Source organism: Pteropus medius, unplaced genomic scaffold (assembly GCF_902729225.1).
Source record: "Pteropus medius unplaced genomic scaffold, Ma_sr-lr_union100, whole genome shotgun sequence".
NCBI lineage: Eukaryota > Metazoa > Chordata > Mammalia > Chiroptera > Pteropodidae > Pteropus > Pteropus medius.
In genome coordinates, this window is record NW_024349799.1 from 1,871,502 (window position 1) to 1,886,005 (window position 14,504).

Consider the following 14,504-nt stretch of genomic DNA (forward strand, 5'->3'; position numbering starts at 1 on the left):
CCCACAAGTGGTTTAGACTTTTGATATGTATTGATAAGTTCTTTTCCAGAGACATTTTACCACATGTATTTGTTCTGCCACTAGTAATATTTAAATATAACAGTTTTTCGTATCCTTGACAACATTAGGTATTTAAATTTTTTTCTTATGCCGTAGGTGCAACATTGTGTCATTTAAAAAAGCATCTGTATTGCTAAAAAAAATTCACTTCTTGGTTTCCAAGTAATGAAAAAAAAGATATATTTGCTCTCCTCTCTTCATGAAAATCACCTCAAAGTAATAGGGAGAACAAGAAACAGAATTGCATGTATACTAAAACCACAATATATAAATAGAACAGAAAGTAGATGAGGAAAGTAAATAAATTGCTGATTAGAGGCAGGTAAAGCCCAAGTGTCTGAAGAGATAAGGAAATCACAATGGGGAACAAGCTGATTTGTCCCTGAGAAGGCTTAGGAATTGAAAGCATCAGGTACTTCTGAAGGCTGGATGTAGGCAGGGCATTTAAAACACAATTGTTAGAAATCTGTATAAGGAACAATTATATATACTGTTCCTTGCCCCTTCTCAAGCAATCCAGCAAATACCAACCATTCCCTTACACCTGCAGAAAAGATAAGTATGTTCTCTTGAAAAATTAAACCAGAGGGGTTTGGACCTATAGTTGCCAGCAGCCCAGGAATTTGAGGGGCGTGTATGGTGGGTTATCACTCACAACACATACTCAGATTGCTCAGTGAAATTTGCAGCCATGTTTATGTTCTCTAGGCAAGAGATTGTAGGATTATCTCTGAAGAAGCTAAACAAAAATATTAGTTCTGTCCCATCAGTTGGCAAGGCAAGTTATGCACACGAAATCTCCAATCAGCATTTTGGTACCTAATTCTTCTTAGATATGAACTCATAGCCAAGGGTCAACAGACATTTGGAAACATCCCCCAACATAAAATATAGAGCCCCAAACTATCAGACAAATAAAAAAAAAAAGGAATTCAGAAACAGGGAAATATTTTAAGAGCAGAAGAGAACATCAGGTAAACCATTTACCATCTTTAAAAAGATAAGCAAAAATGAGGCATCCATGAAATAAGAGTAAGATATTGTAAAATAGGAACAATCCTGTTTTAGAGAACATTAAAACAATCCTCGGAAATTAAAAATGCCAAAATAAAAACATTTGAGGATAGATGAATAGGTTACTCCATGTCCAAAGAAGCTTATAGTTTGCTAGGGCTGCATCAGGCCGTGTCAGATAACAATCAAGAGTATATGCCTTTGAGTCAGACCTCAAATGGAATCCAGTTCTGCTACTTATTTGCCAGGTGGCCTTGGGGAGTTTAAGACAGAAAATTTGTCTTAGTCTCAAACTATAAAATGGGGAGGATAAGAGGAAAAGTCTGAGGATGAAATTGTAAAGCACGTGCCTCACATATATAGAAGCTTTACATAAACATTAGCTGCTACTGCTATTATTATTAAACCTCAATTTCTTCCAGCTAGAAAAACTGAATCATAATATTGTCATATGTTTCAGAAAAAATTCTACTCATAATTAGTTGGAAAAATAGTTATGCCCACGATATGAATTTGCTTTATTATTAACTGATTTATTAACTTCAGCAGAATTAAATGAAGTAAGTTTAAACCAGTTTATCTCTTTTTATTTGAACTTTTATTTATCTGTCACTTGAGTTAATACTATTCTAAAGTAATTTAAGTTGAATTTTAAGCATTAATTATAACACATAGCTTCAACTTCTAAGAAAAGGTAAAATTTATTTAGATGAGGTTAAACACTATATTCTTACTGAAATTTGTTCCATTTTAGATTTTGTCCAGGTTGCCAGAAACTTGTTTTGCTTGCAGTTGGATGAAGTGAATGTTGGTGCACATGAAATTTCTAGCACATTAGATACACAGGTAAAGTGTGCCCTATGGAATTGTCTAGATTGACTTAAATTATAAGACTTTAAAGTTATATGTCATATATGTGGGCTTTTTTTCATTTTCACTTTTTTAACATAAATTATGCAAATAGTACATGCTTCTTGGATAAATTTATAAAATTTAGATTAATTTAAAATCAAAAGTAAAATTTCATCTTGATCTCCCCCATTTCCCTCTCTCACTATTCTCTCATGCCACTCCCATCCCTAAATTTACCACAGAAAAGTACCCATACCATAAGTCTATACCCTCTGAGATTTTACAGTCTGAACCATGCTCATGTAATCAGCATCCAGATCAAGAAAAACACATTAAAGAAATACATTACCAGGACCCTGATGCTCTCTTACCCGCATATTTCTTTCCAATTACTAGTGCTCTTTTCACTCCTCCCCCACTATTTTGTTTCCAACAATATAGATTGGTTTTGCCTGTTTTTATGCTTAATGAAAAATGGAATTGTGAAGTCTGTTAATTTTATAAGTCATTTGTTCTACAAAACTGTGACATTCATATTGTCAAATTTTCCAGTCTTTTTCGTTATGGAATTTTGATATTAAGGAAAGTTTTTCCAATTTATATTAATTGTATATAATTTCTATATTTAATTCACTTTAAATTTATTCTCATCTGTGCTTGAGGTAAGACCCCAAATGGATAACTACATGTCTCCTTTTCCACCATCATTTATTTAATAACTATTCTTCTGCACTTTTGCCACTAATTCGAAGTACAAACTTTATCATATATTAAATTTCTATCTAGTTACACAGATCTGTTTTTAGATCCAGCATTCTGTTCCATTGATCCATTTCTCCATGCCAGTACCTTATCATTTCAATTATTCTGGCTTTATAGTACTAGGTTCATTATCTGGTAGATTAAGTCCTTAATTGTTTTTTTTTTTAACTTTTTGGTTTTGATTTTCTGTATGATCTTTAGAGTCATTTTGCCATGGTAATAAAAATTAGATTGGGACTTTTTTTAAAATTGGAATGGCATTGAATTTAGAAGATGGTTTGGGAGATGATGAATGTAGTTCATTTCTCCATTCATTTAAGTCTTAGTTTTGGAGAGAGTATTATAGCTTGCTTCATGTATGTCTTTAATAGTTCTTGTTAGGTCTGCATAGGTATGCTATAGTTTTCATGCTGTTGGGAAATAGGATTTTATTTTACCATTATATTTTCTAATTTATGATTAGTGAAGATATTAATTTTGAATGATATTTTTTGTGATGCCACTTTAATATTTTTGTTGTGGTTGCTGCTTTGAAACTTAGTTTGAACTGTTTTAAATAAACGTTTTCTAGTTACATAGTTTCCCTTGGTTACTGATTTCTAGTTTAATTTTACTGAGGATAGAGACATATTCTATATGGTATTAACTCTTCGACCCTAAAGTCCACATATAGTCAATTTTATTAAATCTTTCCCATCTTTTGAAAACCATGTAGATTCTGCAGTTGTTGAGCACACTGCTCCCCATATGTCAGTTAGATCTATGTTGTTAGTCTTGTGGTTCAAATTTTCTATTCCTTTTTTTTTTTTCAAACTTCTATTCCCTTACTCATTTTTGTCATCTCTTATTGTCGTTAGTTAAGAGAGGTGTTGTAAAATTTCCCCCCTTTGGTTCTGCTAATATGTGCTTTACGTATTATGAGGCTGTATTATTAGGTGTATAGATTTTTAGGATTGTTATGTCCTGACAGGATATTGAATTTCTTTATCTCTAGACTATTTCTTGCCTTAAAATTGACTTGGTATAATTGTGTAGCTATACCACCTTCTTTTGGTATTTTGGTTTGGTTTCCAATAATTATAAGTATTTTCCTTTTTTTAAAGAAAACTGTTATATAGCATTTTAAAGTGTATCTAATGGGATCTAAATACTATAATTTTTGATATCTACAATCATTTATTTATAAGACAATTCATATATAAACTTTGATTGTCAGAAATTTATCATTTTTCCTTTTCCTCCATTAACTCTTATTTCTATTCTATATTGCCCTAGAATGCTATCCTTATATATTATAATTTCAAGGTCTCTCATTGATCATCCTATCATTTTGCTTCAAAAAATTTAGCTAAAATGTATTGGTTTTAATTCACTATGTTTATAAGTGCTTCCATGTTATAATTTTCACGAAAAAATTGTAATATGTAAGAATTGAGTAGTAACTATACTTATTGTTGGTACACAATTAACCAAAAAAAATGATACAAATTTTGATCAATTATTTTATAAAGGTAATTTTAAAAATATAAATTCAAATTTCAGTTTATGGAAGGATTATTTGCAGTCTGGCCCATTCATTTACAAAGCGTTTCCATATTTTCATGGCCGTTTCTGGACTCTTTATTCTGCTGGACTCTCTATTCTGCTGGTTTTATTTGGCTCTGTGAGTCTTGATATCTGATAAGACACATCTTCCCACCTTCTTCTTTTTAAATATTGCTTTGGCTAATCTTTGTTCTTAACTTGTACATATAAGTTCTAGCAAAAATTTTGCTGTATTAAATTTATAGATTATGTTGGGAAGAAGCAACATCTTTATAAATTTAAATTTTTCTACCTGTGAACATGGTTTGGCTTATTTATATCTTCTTTAAAGACATATAATACTTCTGATATATTTTTTCCAATAGAAGCTTCATTAACCTTTTATTCGATTTATTTCTAGTTACTTTACACCTTTTTTGCCCTTATAATATATGGTGCCTTTTTAAAATTAAAACTTTATTTTTTAGAGCAGTTTTAGGTTCACAGTAAACTTGAGGGGAGGGTACAGAAATTTCCCATTTGCCCTTTGCCCCGCCACACGCAAAGCCTCACACATCAACATCCTCCACCAGAATGGTATGTTAGTTACAACTGAGGAATCTACACTGAGACATCACCTAAATCACCTAAAGTCCCTAGTTTACATTATGGTTCACTCTTAGTGTGCATTCTGTGTGGGTTTAGACAAATGTATAATGACATGCGTTGATCATTATGGTATCATACTGTGTATTTCACTGCTCTAAAAATTCTCTGCACTTCACCTTTTCATCTCTACCCCCGACTCCTGGCAACCACTGATGCTTTAATTATCTCCATAGATTTGCGCTTTCCAGAATGTCATATAGTTGGAATCATACAATGTGTAGTAGCCTTTTCAGATTGGCTTCTTTCACTTGGTAATATGCATTTAAGGTTCTTCCATGTCTTTTCATGCCTTTTTAGCACTGATTAATATTCCACTGTCTGGATATACCACAGTTTATTTATCTATTCACCTATTAGAAGACATCTTGGTTGCTTCCAAGTTTTGGAAATTATAAATAAAGAAGCTATAAATATCCATGTGCAGGTTTTTGTATGGACATAGTTTTCAGTTCCTTTGGGTGAACACTAAGGAGTGCAGTTGCTGGATCATATGGTAAGAGGATGTTTGTAAGAAACTCCCAAATTGTCTTCCAAAGTGGCTGTACTATTTTGCATTTCCTCTAGCAATATATGAGAATTCCTGTTGTTGAGAATGAGAGTTCCCAAAAACCTGGCTGTTCTGAAACTCTCAGGAGACCACGCAGTTCTCCCAGAATTGAGCCACTGATTTATCAGAATTGATTCTGTAGCATTTAGGGTAGGAGAACTGAATCTATAAGAGCACAGTTTTTCTTCCCCTGATTCAGGTGTTATGTATTTATCTCTCTAATATTGACAGCAGAGCATTGTTTTCTTACTGGCAAACTGTTCTCAAAGCTACCATACCCACTTTTGCTGAGAAAAGGCAAAGGTGGTTAAGTGGCTACCATATAAGTGAAGTGGGGAATTCAGAGTACTCTGTATGAGCTTGCAGAGCTTTCTTAGAAGCTCAAAGAAATACTCGTGCTCCAAATTACTAATTTACTTCTTACCAATATGATTTTAGGGCAGATAAGAATGCATTCAGTCTGTGATATTTTGACAACAAAAGCAAAGTGCTGATGGTAATTGTGCAAGGTCTTCTGCATGCCAATAGTTTGTTTGTAGCTTCAAATAAAAATGTTGGTCAATAGTTATTATATTAATTTATAAGATTTCCTTTGTTGCTTTATGCTTTTCAGCAGACGGAAGACATGCCTATAAAATGTTGGATTTCCTTCTATTTCACTTGAATTCACAATTTTACTTTACCGTATTCACATATAAAAATGTCAAGGCATTACTTTTTCTACGTCATCACATTCTTATTTAATTATATTCAATTCTATTTTGTTAACTATTTGGTCTTACAATTCACTAATGAGTCATGTACCGAAATTTGGAAAATATGATAAAAATCATACTTGTCAATTAGCTCCTAGAAACAAAGCAAAACTATCTCATTATTTTATAGTATTATAATTCCCATTTTTTTTTTTGAGTTGATAAGCAGTATGGCGCCTCATCTGAAGTTTTATCAGTTGTTCTGTGGTTGAGGATGCTGACAGTTGTGAAGGTGGGGAACTTCCACTATGGTTACCCCCTCAACCATCTCATCAAAAACAAGAGAGTCAGATTTTAGAATCCATCTGTTAGGGTTGCTTCTTTTTTACTCATATGTTTCCCCTTTTTGGCTGTCTTTTCCTTAATTTAATTTTTAAAAATATTTTTACTGAAGCATATTTGGACACATAGTAAAGTACAAAAATCTCAAGTGTACAACTTGGTGAGTTTCTATTTCATGTGTTGTCACCACTCAAAAAGCTCATTTCTGCCAACTTTCCAGTCAGCCGCCACTCCCACCTTACCAAGGAACCACTATTCTGACTTATATCAGCGTAGACTAGTTTTGCCTCTTCTTTAACTTCATAATAAATAGAACTATATAATACATGTTCTTTGTAACTAGCTTCATTTTGTCTGACTCATAAGATTTCTTGAGATGCTATCTTTTAAGAAGGAAGAATTGCTGAGTCAGTATAAGTCCTACTTTTGTTTAGTTGACAAAAAAAACTTTTGGTTTTGGAATAATATGGCATTTAGAACCAAAAATGTAATTATATTACTGTGATTCTAATCATCATGGCTATATAAAAAATTTACACAGTGCTACACCTGGCACAGGTTTACACATGGGAAAGGTAAGATTGGAGCCTACATTTAGTAGTATTCTAAACTTAGAACAGCAAACTATAGTTCATAATATGATAGGTTTACCACACTACCAAGTAACAAATGGATTATCTTAAAATCACAGCTAGAACACTGTAAATTCCCTAATGTAGAATTTTTACATTAAACAACTAAGTTGTGAATTGCAACTACCATTTTAATGAGTGAAATAGAATAGAATGGTAAATATCAAAGTGAACTATATGTGATAAGAGTGAGCAATGTTTCTCTTATTCAGGGTAATAACATAAATGGTATTTCTTACTGTAGTGGTAAATAACTTTATAGCTACTTCACTATCTACTCATCTGTAAAACGTTAAACATATATTGAACAACTATAATGTACATGGCCTTGTGTTAGGTGCTCTGGCAGATGTTAAGGTAAATAAAAATCAAGCTTGTCCCTCAAGGAACTTAGAGTATAGTGTAAAGAAAGTCATGTACACAAATAATTATAGTTTAAAAATGCATTGTGTGATAAGGCCATAATAATAAGAGAGCTTATAACATTCAGAAAAGATTGATAACAGAGTTGGAATTTAAGTGAGCTGTGAATGATAAATAGGAGTTTATCTTCTCAAGAGGTGAACAAAGAATGATAAGAGTACTAGAATGAACAAAAATAACAAACATATATATAATATGATGGTAAGCAGAGAATAATCTACTTTTTAAAAAAGATAATTGGGTACTTACAGGTCAGTGAAGGAAGCTGTGTCTGAAAAGATAAATATTAAACTTAGTTTATACTTTACTAACAGTGAGGAGCCATTAGAGAAAATAGTGACAGGATCAAAGTGATATTTTAGAAATAATAATCTTATAATAGTGTCGGTTATCTTGGAGGAGAATGAAACTGGTAGTAGGTAGTGTAGGGGACAAAGGTGAATCCAAATATAGAAGAATTAGCAAAGATTAGATGAGGAGCCAACAAAAGAAGCCATGACAATTTTGATGTTCACAGGAAAGTACATTTTCTCCCATGTTCATGGGCATGCCTCAGGGACAACTTATTTTGCAAACATAATTTGAAATTAAGGCAATATGATATAAGGAAAGAAAAAACAATACATTCCAAATATACTTTAAGATTTTTATTATTGGAATGCAAAAGCCTAATACAACAGTTATTAAATTATATTTCCTTTTTGGATCTTCACAATGCTCATTAGCATATTTAGGCTACTGGAGCCCTGCAGGAAAGTTAATTTTTTTAAATCCTACATTTCTCAAACTTATCTGACCGCAGGGACCACTGCCATCATCACCACCATCCAGTTTTGCTTTTGCACAAAACTAGTCAATATCTTTTGAAACACACTTTGGGAAATATTGTTACATTTGAAAATATATTCAAAACTAACCTAAAGGAATATAAGAATGAATTCTATGAGTATGTGTGTTGAGTACTTATGAAAGAGTAGAATAACAGACAGATGAAGAATATGAGATCATGTAAATTATGGACAATGGCCTTAGATACACAAAAGCAAATGTGTCAGGACAAAAGGAACTAATAATGTTTAGGAAACATATTTCTCCCAAAACTTGAAGAATGGCCTCCCTACCTCTGCTAGTCTAGGATTTTGAAAGAATATCTGAGTTTATCATAGCCATTCCACATGATTTTTGTTGAATAGTTAGTAAAAATCGTAGACTAATGTCAGATCTCTGTGGGAATCTTGGAATGGCCATTTACGAACTATCAAACCTTAGGCAAGTTACTAACCTTTTGAGCCTGTTGCCTCTTCTGTAAATGGAGACAAGGTTATAGTAAGAAATTAATATTGAATATATATAGTTCTTAGCAGTGTATAATAAATTCCTATAAAATGTCGGTATTATTATCTTTTTCTACTCTGTATTAAATCACTTTCTTTACTTAACTCTTTAAATTATATTTTCTGTATTTTATTTTTTGGTTGTTATCACTTCTATATAGAATATAGCTGTAATTAGACTTGGATCTTTATCTCTCATAAGATTGTCATTGTTTTCTTACCTTGCAATTAACTGTCAAAGAGATCATGCTAAAAGTAAGAGAAGTTGTCAGCTTTGCTATTTTTTTGTTGTTGTTACTTCAATCATGCATGAAATATTAATATTATCTTCAAGACATAGTTTCTGTACAGGAATCTTTTTGACCCACTTGGTTCTTACATTTTGTTAAAACAAGACACCTGATCAATTAATATACTTTACTGGGTTTATGTAAAATATCTTAGTTGATAATGTCCAGGGTTTTGATAGCCTTAGAGACCATGTACTTAGAGTGGATGTCTTTAGAGAATAGTTTATGTCGTTAACTCATTAAAGCCTTTTTAATTTTATACAGTCTCAGACTTAGGACTTTCATTTTGTTAAATAAGAATAAAGATAACAACAGAGTATGTATATCTTATAATCATCTAAATTCTATTATAAGTAACAACAGTATAAGGTTAAGCATAAATGAATGAAGTTACCCCAGATTACTTTAATATTGTCTTTAATCAAGTGACTCCAATGTGAGAAACTGAATTTTATTATTGGAATGCAAAAGCCTAAGGCTCATCAGAAAGGATTTTTATGTTAGTTTTCATAACTAGCATCTAATGCATAATTTTTTTCTTATATTTTAATGTTGACAGCTTCCTCCTTATGATTCCTTAGAAGCTGATAAAATGGAAAGGCTTAAGCGTGAAAGAAATGATGCTTTGGAAGAACTGAATACACTTAAGGTAATCTCCAATTTAGCTTCCTTACATTTTCTTTAGAAAAAAGAAAAGAAAGAAAATTATCTTGTGTTGAATTCTGAAGTACTGGGGCTTAGTTTTATTTAAAAAATATTGACATTAAATAGCTTAATATTAAAATTAAAATCAAATCAATATTGAATACTAATATCAATTAATTTGATATCTCTTTCTTCAAGTGACCTTTAGAGAGTTAATTTTCAATTCATACACTTTTTATTTATATTTCACAACATCCATGTAAGATTTCATTGTGAACGGTGGTGGTTATTTATACCTCTAATCTGGTTGATTTTTACCCCTTATTTTTCTCACATTGGTGGCAAGGATGAGGAGCCAACAAAGGAAGCCATGACAATTTTGATGTTCATAGGAGAATACATTTTCTCCTATGTTCATGGGCATGCCCCAAGGATATCTCGTTTTGGAAACATGATTTGGAATTAAGGCAAGATGATTTAAGGGAAGAAAAAACACAATACATTCCAAACATACTTTAAGATTTTTACTCTCTTTATATATTTTCATTCTGTTTAGTGGAATATTAAATTATATCTGAATTTTGACAGAAAGCCATTATATTTTCCAAATATTCAGTAAAAGCAACAAAACTACTTGATTTACCATTAATTCTACAAAAGAATATATTTTTAAATTATTTTCTTAACTAAGTAAAATTCTATTGTTTATTTATTTAATTTTTATTAAAGCAATCTTTATACTCATAAAAAGAAGGAAATTTCCTTGCTACCTTAGTTTTTAAATTCCAGCCTCTAGAGACAGCCATTGTGAAACACATCTTATTTATTCTTTTAGAGACCTTCTCTAGATAGCCAATCGTATTTTTTAAATGAATGTGTGTATATACATATATACATATATATACATATATATATATTTTAACATATATATATTTTAAACTTTTACAAATCACTTTACACATTGCACACTGTTTTACAACTTGCCTTCGTTTTTTCTCTTTGTTATCTTTATGTCTTGGGTTACTTTTCAGGTTAGTATACACAGATATGCCATATTCTTCTTAATTGCTTTCTTATCATGAAGTGGGTCTGCCCTAGGTTATTTAGCTAGTTCTTTAATAATAAATATTTAGACTATTTTTAGTTTTCCATTATTAAAAATAATTCCATTATAAATAGCTTTGCAGGTATATCTTTGCATAATTGTAAAATTGTAAAAGTACAAATTGAATAAGTTTCTGAAAGTGAAATTGTTTTATCAGAGGATACCAACATAAAATTTTGTTACCAGATTTTTGTTGAAAAGACTTTACCAATTTATGTTCCTTCCGAATGTATAGAGCATCATTCCATTACTGAAAGAATATTTTATATACTTCTCTTTACAACTTTGAAACCACTATCTTTCTACATTTTTTGGTATAACAATTAAGAGCTATGAATTTTGTTTTAAAGTAAATTAACAACAGTTTTCTCATATCGTCTTAGAAAACATCTCCAATGTTGGTTACCTTGATAAAATATCATTTTTATATAATTTATCTCTGCATAAACCATTAAATCTTGTGGTTCAGAATTTTCAGAGGTTCTCAGATCTTTTTTACTTCCTTAATGTTTTTCGTTGTTAAATTTAGCAATATATTTCAGGTTTTTTTTTAATATAAGCATTAATTATTAGAATTGCAATTTAGAACTATATTCATGTAACATTTAAATGAGGCTTCCCTGAAGAGATAGTCAATAAATCATTGTTCACATTTGAAATTTATGAAATGTAACTGAATATATTCTAATGTTTCAAAACCTGAAATCTCAGATAAAACATATTCTGTAATTTCCTTTACCTAAAAACCTGTCTGTTGGCTGAGCTATATATATCTATTGGCTGAGCTTGTTTAGGTATATAGAAGATTGAGCAAAGTAATAAATATTTCATTTGAGATAACATTTGTACTTTCCATTTTTCTACTTGTATTATACACAAACAAAAAGATAGAGGTTGTTAAATGAAATTCGGAGTGTATAGATGGTCTCTTATCGTTTCCCATTATTCTGTGACATCTCTAATCCTTGTTTCTGATTTAAGGTACTAATAAAAATGAAACCAAAATAATTTGATGCTAATGTCTAATTTTATTTTGCAAGGATGAATTTTAAAAATGCTGTGGGCTTTATTTAACTTAAAGGCTTTTTTCAGAGTTATAGTGCTACTGCTTTGCTGAGAGAGCTGAATGAAAATAGATATATTTTCATTTACAAATGCAAAAAACTAGGTCACAAAGAGTGAAGGTGACTTGCCAGAGACTAAAAAGCATGGGAGCCAGCAGTTTCTTGGCTTCTGGTCAGTGGCAGATTCATATTATATTCATCTTCATATACCTTCATTTCATCTCTTAGACAAGAATGAGCTGAAATACACCAGAAAGCAGATTGCTTCTTATAAACATTACAGTTTTGTCATGAATATTTACCATTCAACTTAATCTTCAAGCCATTCTTCTGTTCAAGTTTACAGTATAATCGTTCTTAAATTGTTCTTAGTATTTCTGATTTGATCAATAAAATGTGGATTTATTTATTATATACTTACAATTGAACTTTTTAGGATATATGCTTAATTTTAAATTTAAAGATGATAATATTTGGTTAGTATGCATGATATTATTCTACCTTAATAACTATTATTTCATATTTCAGTTATACCAGTCATATCATCATTTTTATGGATGATCTATTTCTAAGAATAAGTTAAATTAGGAAAATATTAGTCAAGTCAGTTTTATATATCCTTTTTAGTATAGTAAGAGAGACTTCTAAGTTGTAATAATAATGCTCTTCAGTTTGGAAGGTCTGACAATGATAGTTATTACCCACAATTTAGTTTGATTAACTAAATTTCGGGTAATAAACAAAATTGATCCTTATGAACTTATTTTGGACCTCAGATTTTGAGACTTTACGAATGGCTAATTAAGGTAACAGAATACATTTACATCACAAGTTTACTGTAAATAACTAATTACTTTTAAATGGTATGTATAAAATCAGAAAAGTGACTGGGAAGTACATTTTCAGTTTGTACCAATTGGATGTTTGGGGAATTTAGAAGCTTTGAAACAAAACCCTAAAAATGATACTCATCGATACATTCATAACGTCATTAATTCAGTGGTTTTTTAAATATAGGAAAAATTATCTGAATCAGAAAGGCAAAGGAAACAGTTGACAGAAGAACTCCAAAATGTGAAACAAGTAAGTGCATGTATTGTATATATGTGTTTTATGTGTGTATGAGGAAACATATGAGGTATAACTATAAAGCAATGATGCTATATATCTTAGATCTTATAGATGTAATATAGTATAAAATAATATAAACCTTAAAAACAATCATTTTTAGAGGCCATACCTGTCTTGTAGTGTAGCTACTGTTGCTCAAAGAAATGTTAAAATTTCTCTTTGAAATTGCCTTCAAACCCAGGTCTCCATGGACCGAAATGATCTTTTTCATTGCTTTTGTATTCTTTTTTTAAAATTTCTCTTTTATTTCTCCCTTTTCTTTTTTTTCTATTAGTCATACCTTGTATTACTAAAGATAAAAACAAAATGAGCAAATAAATGAATAAATAATCCTCCAAGGCAGAGCATTTTAAATTTTGTTTTTTAATAATAAAAAGTAAAAATTTATTTTTACTTTGCATTATTCTTCAAAGAATTTTAGATAGCTTACAACAAAACAAATACAGTGACATTATCATGAAATATATATACAAATAAAATTATAATAAGAGTAGAAAGTTCAGAGAGCATCGTTAGAGATTATGGCCATCACCTGATTTTGAATCTCTCTAACATTGTCCTCGCAGAAAACAAAGTAGAGCAAAAAAAAGCATACAGGACCCATATCTTCAGTATGACTAAGTGACAGAGAATACCACAGCCTTCAAAATACATATAGATAGAGTAAAATAAAAAAATCCAATAAAGTCCTGCAGCTTGCCTGCCACTAAAACCTCTGGATACAAAGAGCAGAGGAAGTAAGGCTTAAAAACTCTGAAAATGAATAGGGAAAAACAGAGCAATGAGATAGAGTACAAATAAAGTCACCCCAGGAAAAGAAAATGCAACAATTAATGCCAGAATGCTGAACCAAGGTCAAGACTCTGTGGTTCTCAGGACTTGAGAAAGTGTGTGCAGCCAGAAATGGCAGCCTCGAGAGTCACTGCTTCTAGGAGAGAATCAAGTAGAGAAGGGGCAGTATCTGTTGGAGACTAGCAAATGAAGAGAGAGAAAGACACAAGAGAGGAAAAATTAAGGATCTGTCAGAAATGAAAGGGAAACAAGACTTACCAAAACTCCACTTACCCCCACCACAATCCTCAACAACATTGTCCATAAAAGAAATGGCACTGAAGAGGGTGCTATTGAATTAAGAACGCTTTCTATATTAAAGAAAAAAAGAATAGGGGAAAAAACTGTCCCCATCATTACAAAACAGCTGTAAAAATCAGACAGTGTGAACTAAGCTTTCTTCCTGATGAAAACTCTTCAAAACAGTTCAACCACAAAGTTGACAAAAACTGCAACACAATACTCCAAACTCAGTTAAATATCTTCAAATAAGTACTGGCATTAAGAAAAAAAAAACCTCAAACCAGATATTTAAAAATTAGACTAGAAATTGACCAAAACACCAGGAAGAAATGAAATGAGAG

At 31.1% G+C, this 14,504-nt stretch overlaps 1 protein-coding gene across 6 annotated transcripts in view; it reads left to right on the top strand.

Moving 5' to 3' along the window:
• STXBP4 (syntaxin binding protein 4) overlaps positions 1 to 14,504 on the top strand; it is a 136,720-nt gene that overhangs the window by 33,830 nt on the left and 88,386 nt on the right. For all 6 annotated transcript variants that reach the window (XM_039885687.1, XM_039885685.1, XM_039885684.1 and 3 more), the window contains 3 exons: positions 1,829 to 1,920; positions 9,704 to 9,793; positions 12,976 to 13,041. In XM_039885687.1, the coding sequence (XP_039741621.1) occupies positions 1,829 to 1,920; positions 9,704 to 9,793; positions 12,976 to 13,041 (248 nt within the window). The remainder of the gene's footprint in view (positions 1 to 1,828; positions 1,921 to 9,703; positions 9,794 to 12,975; positions 13,042 to 14,504) is intronic.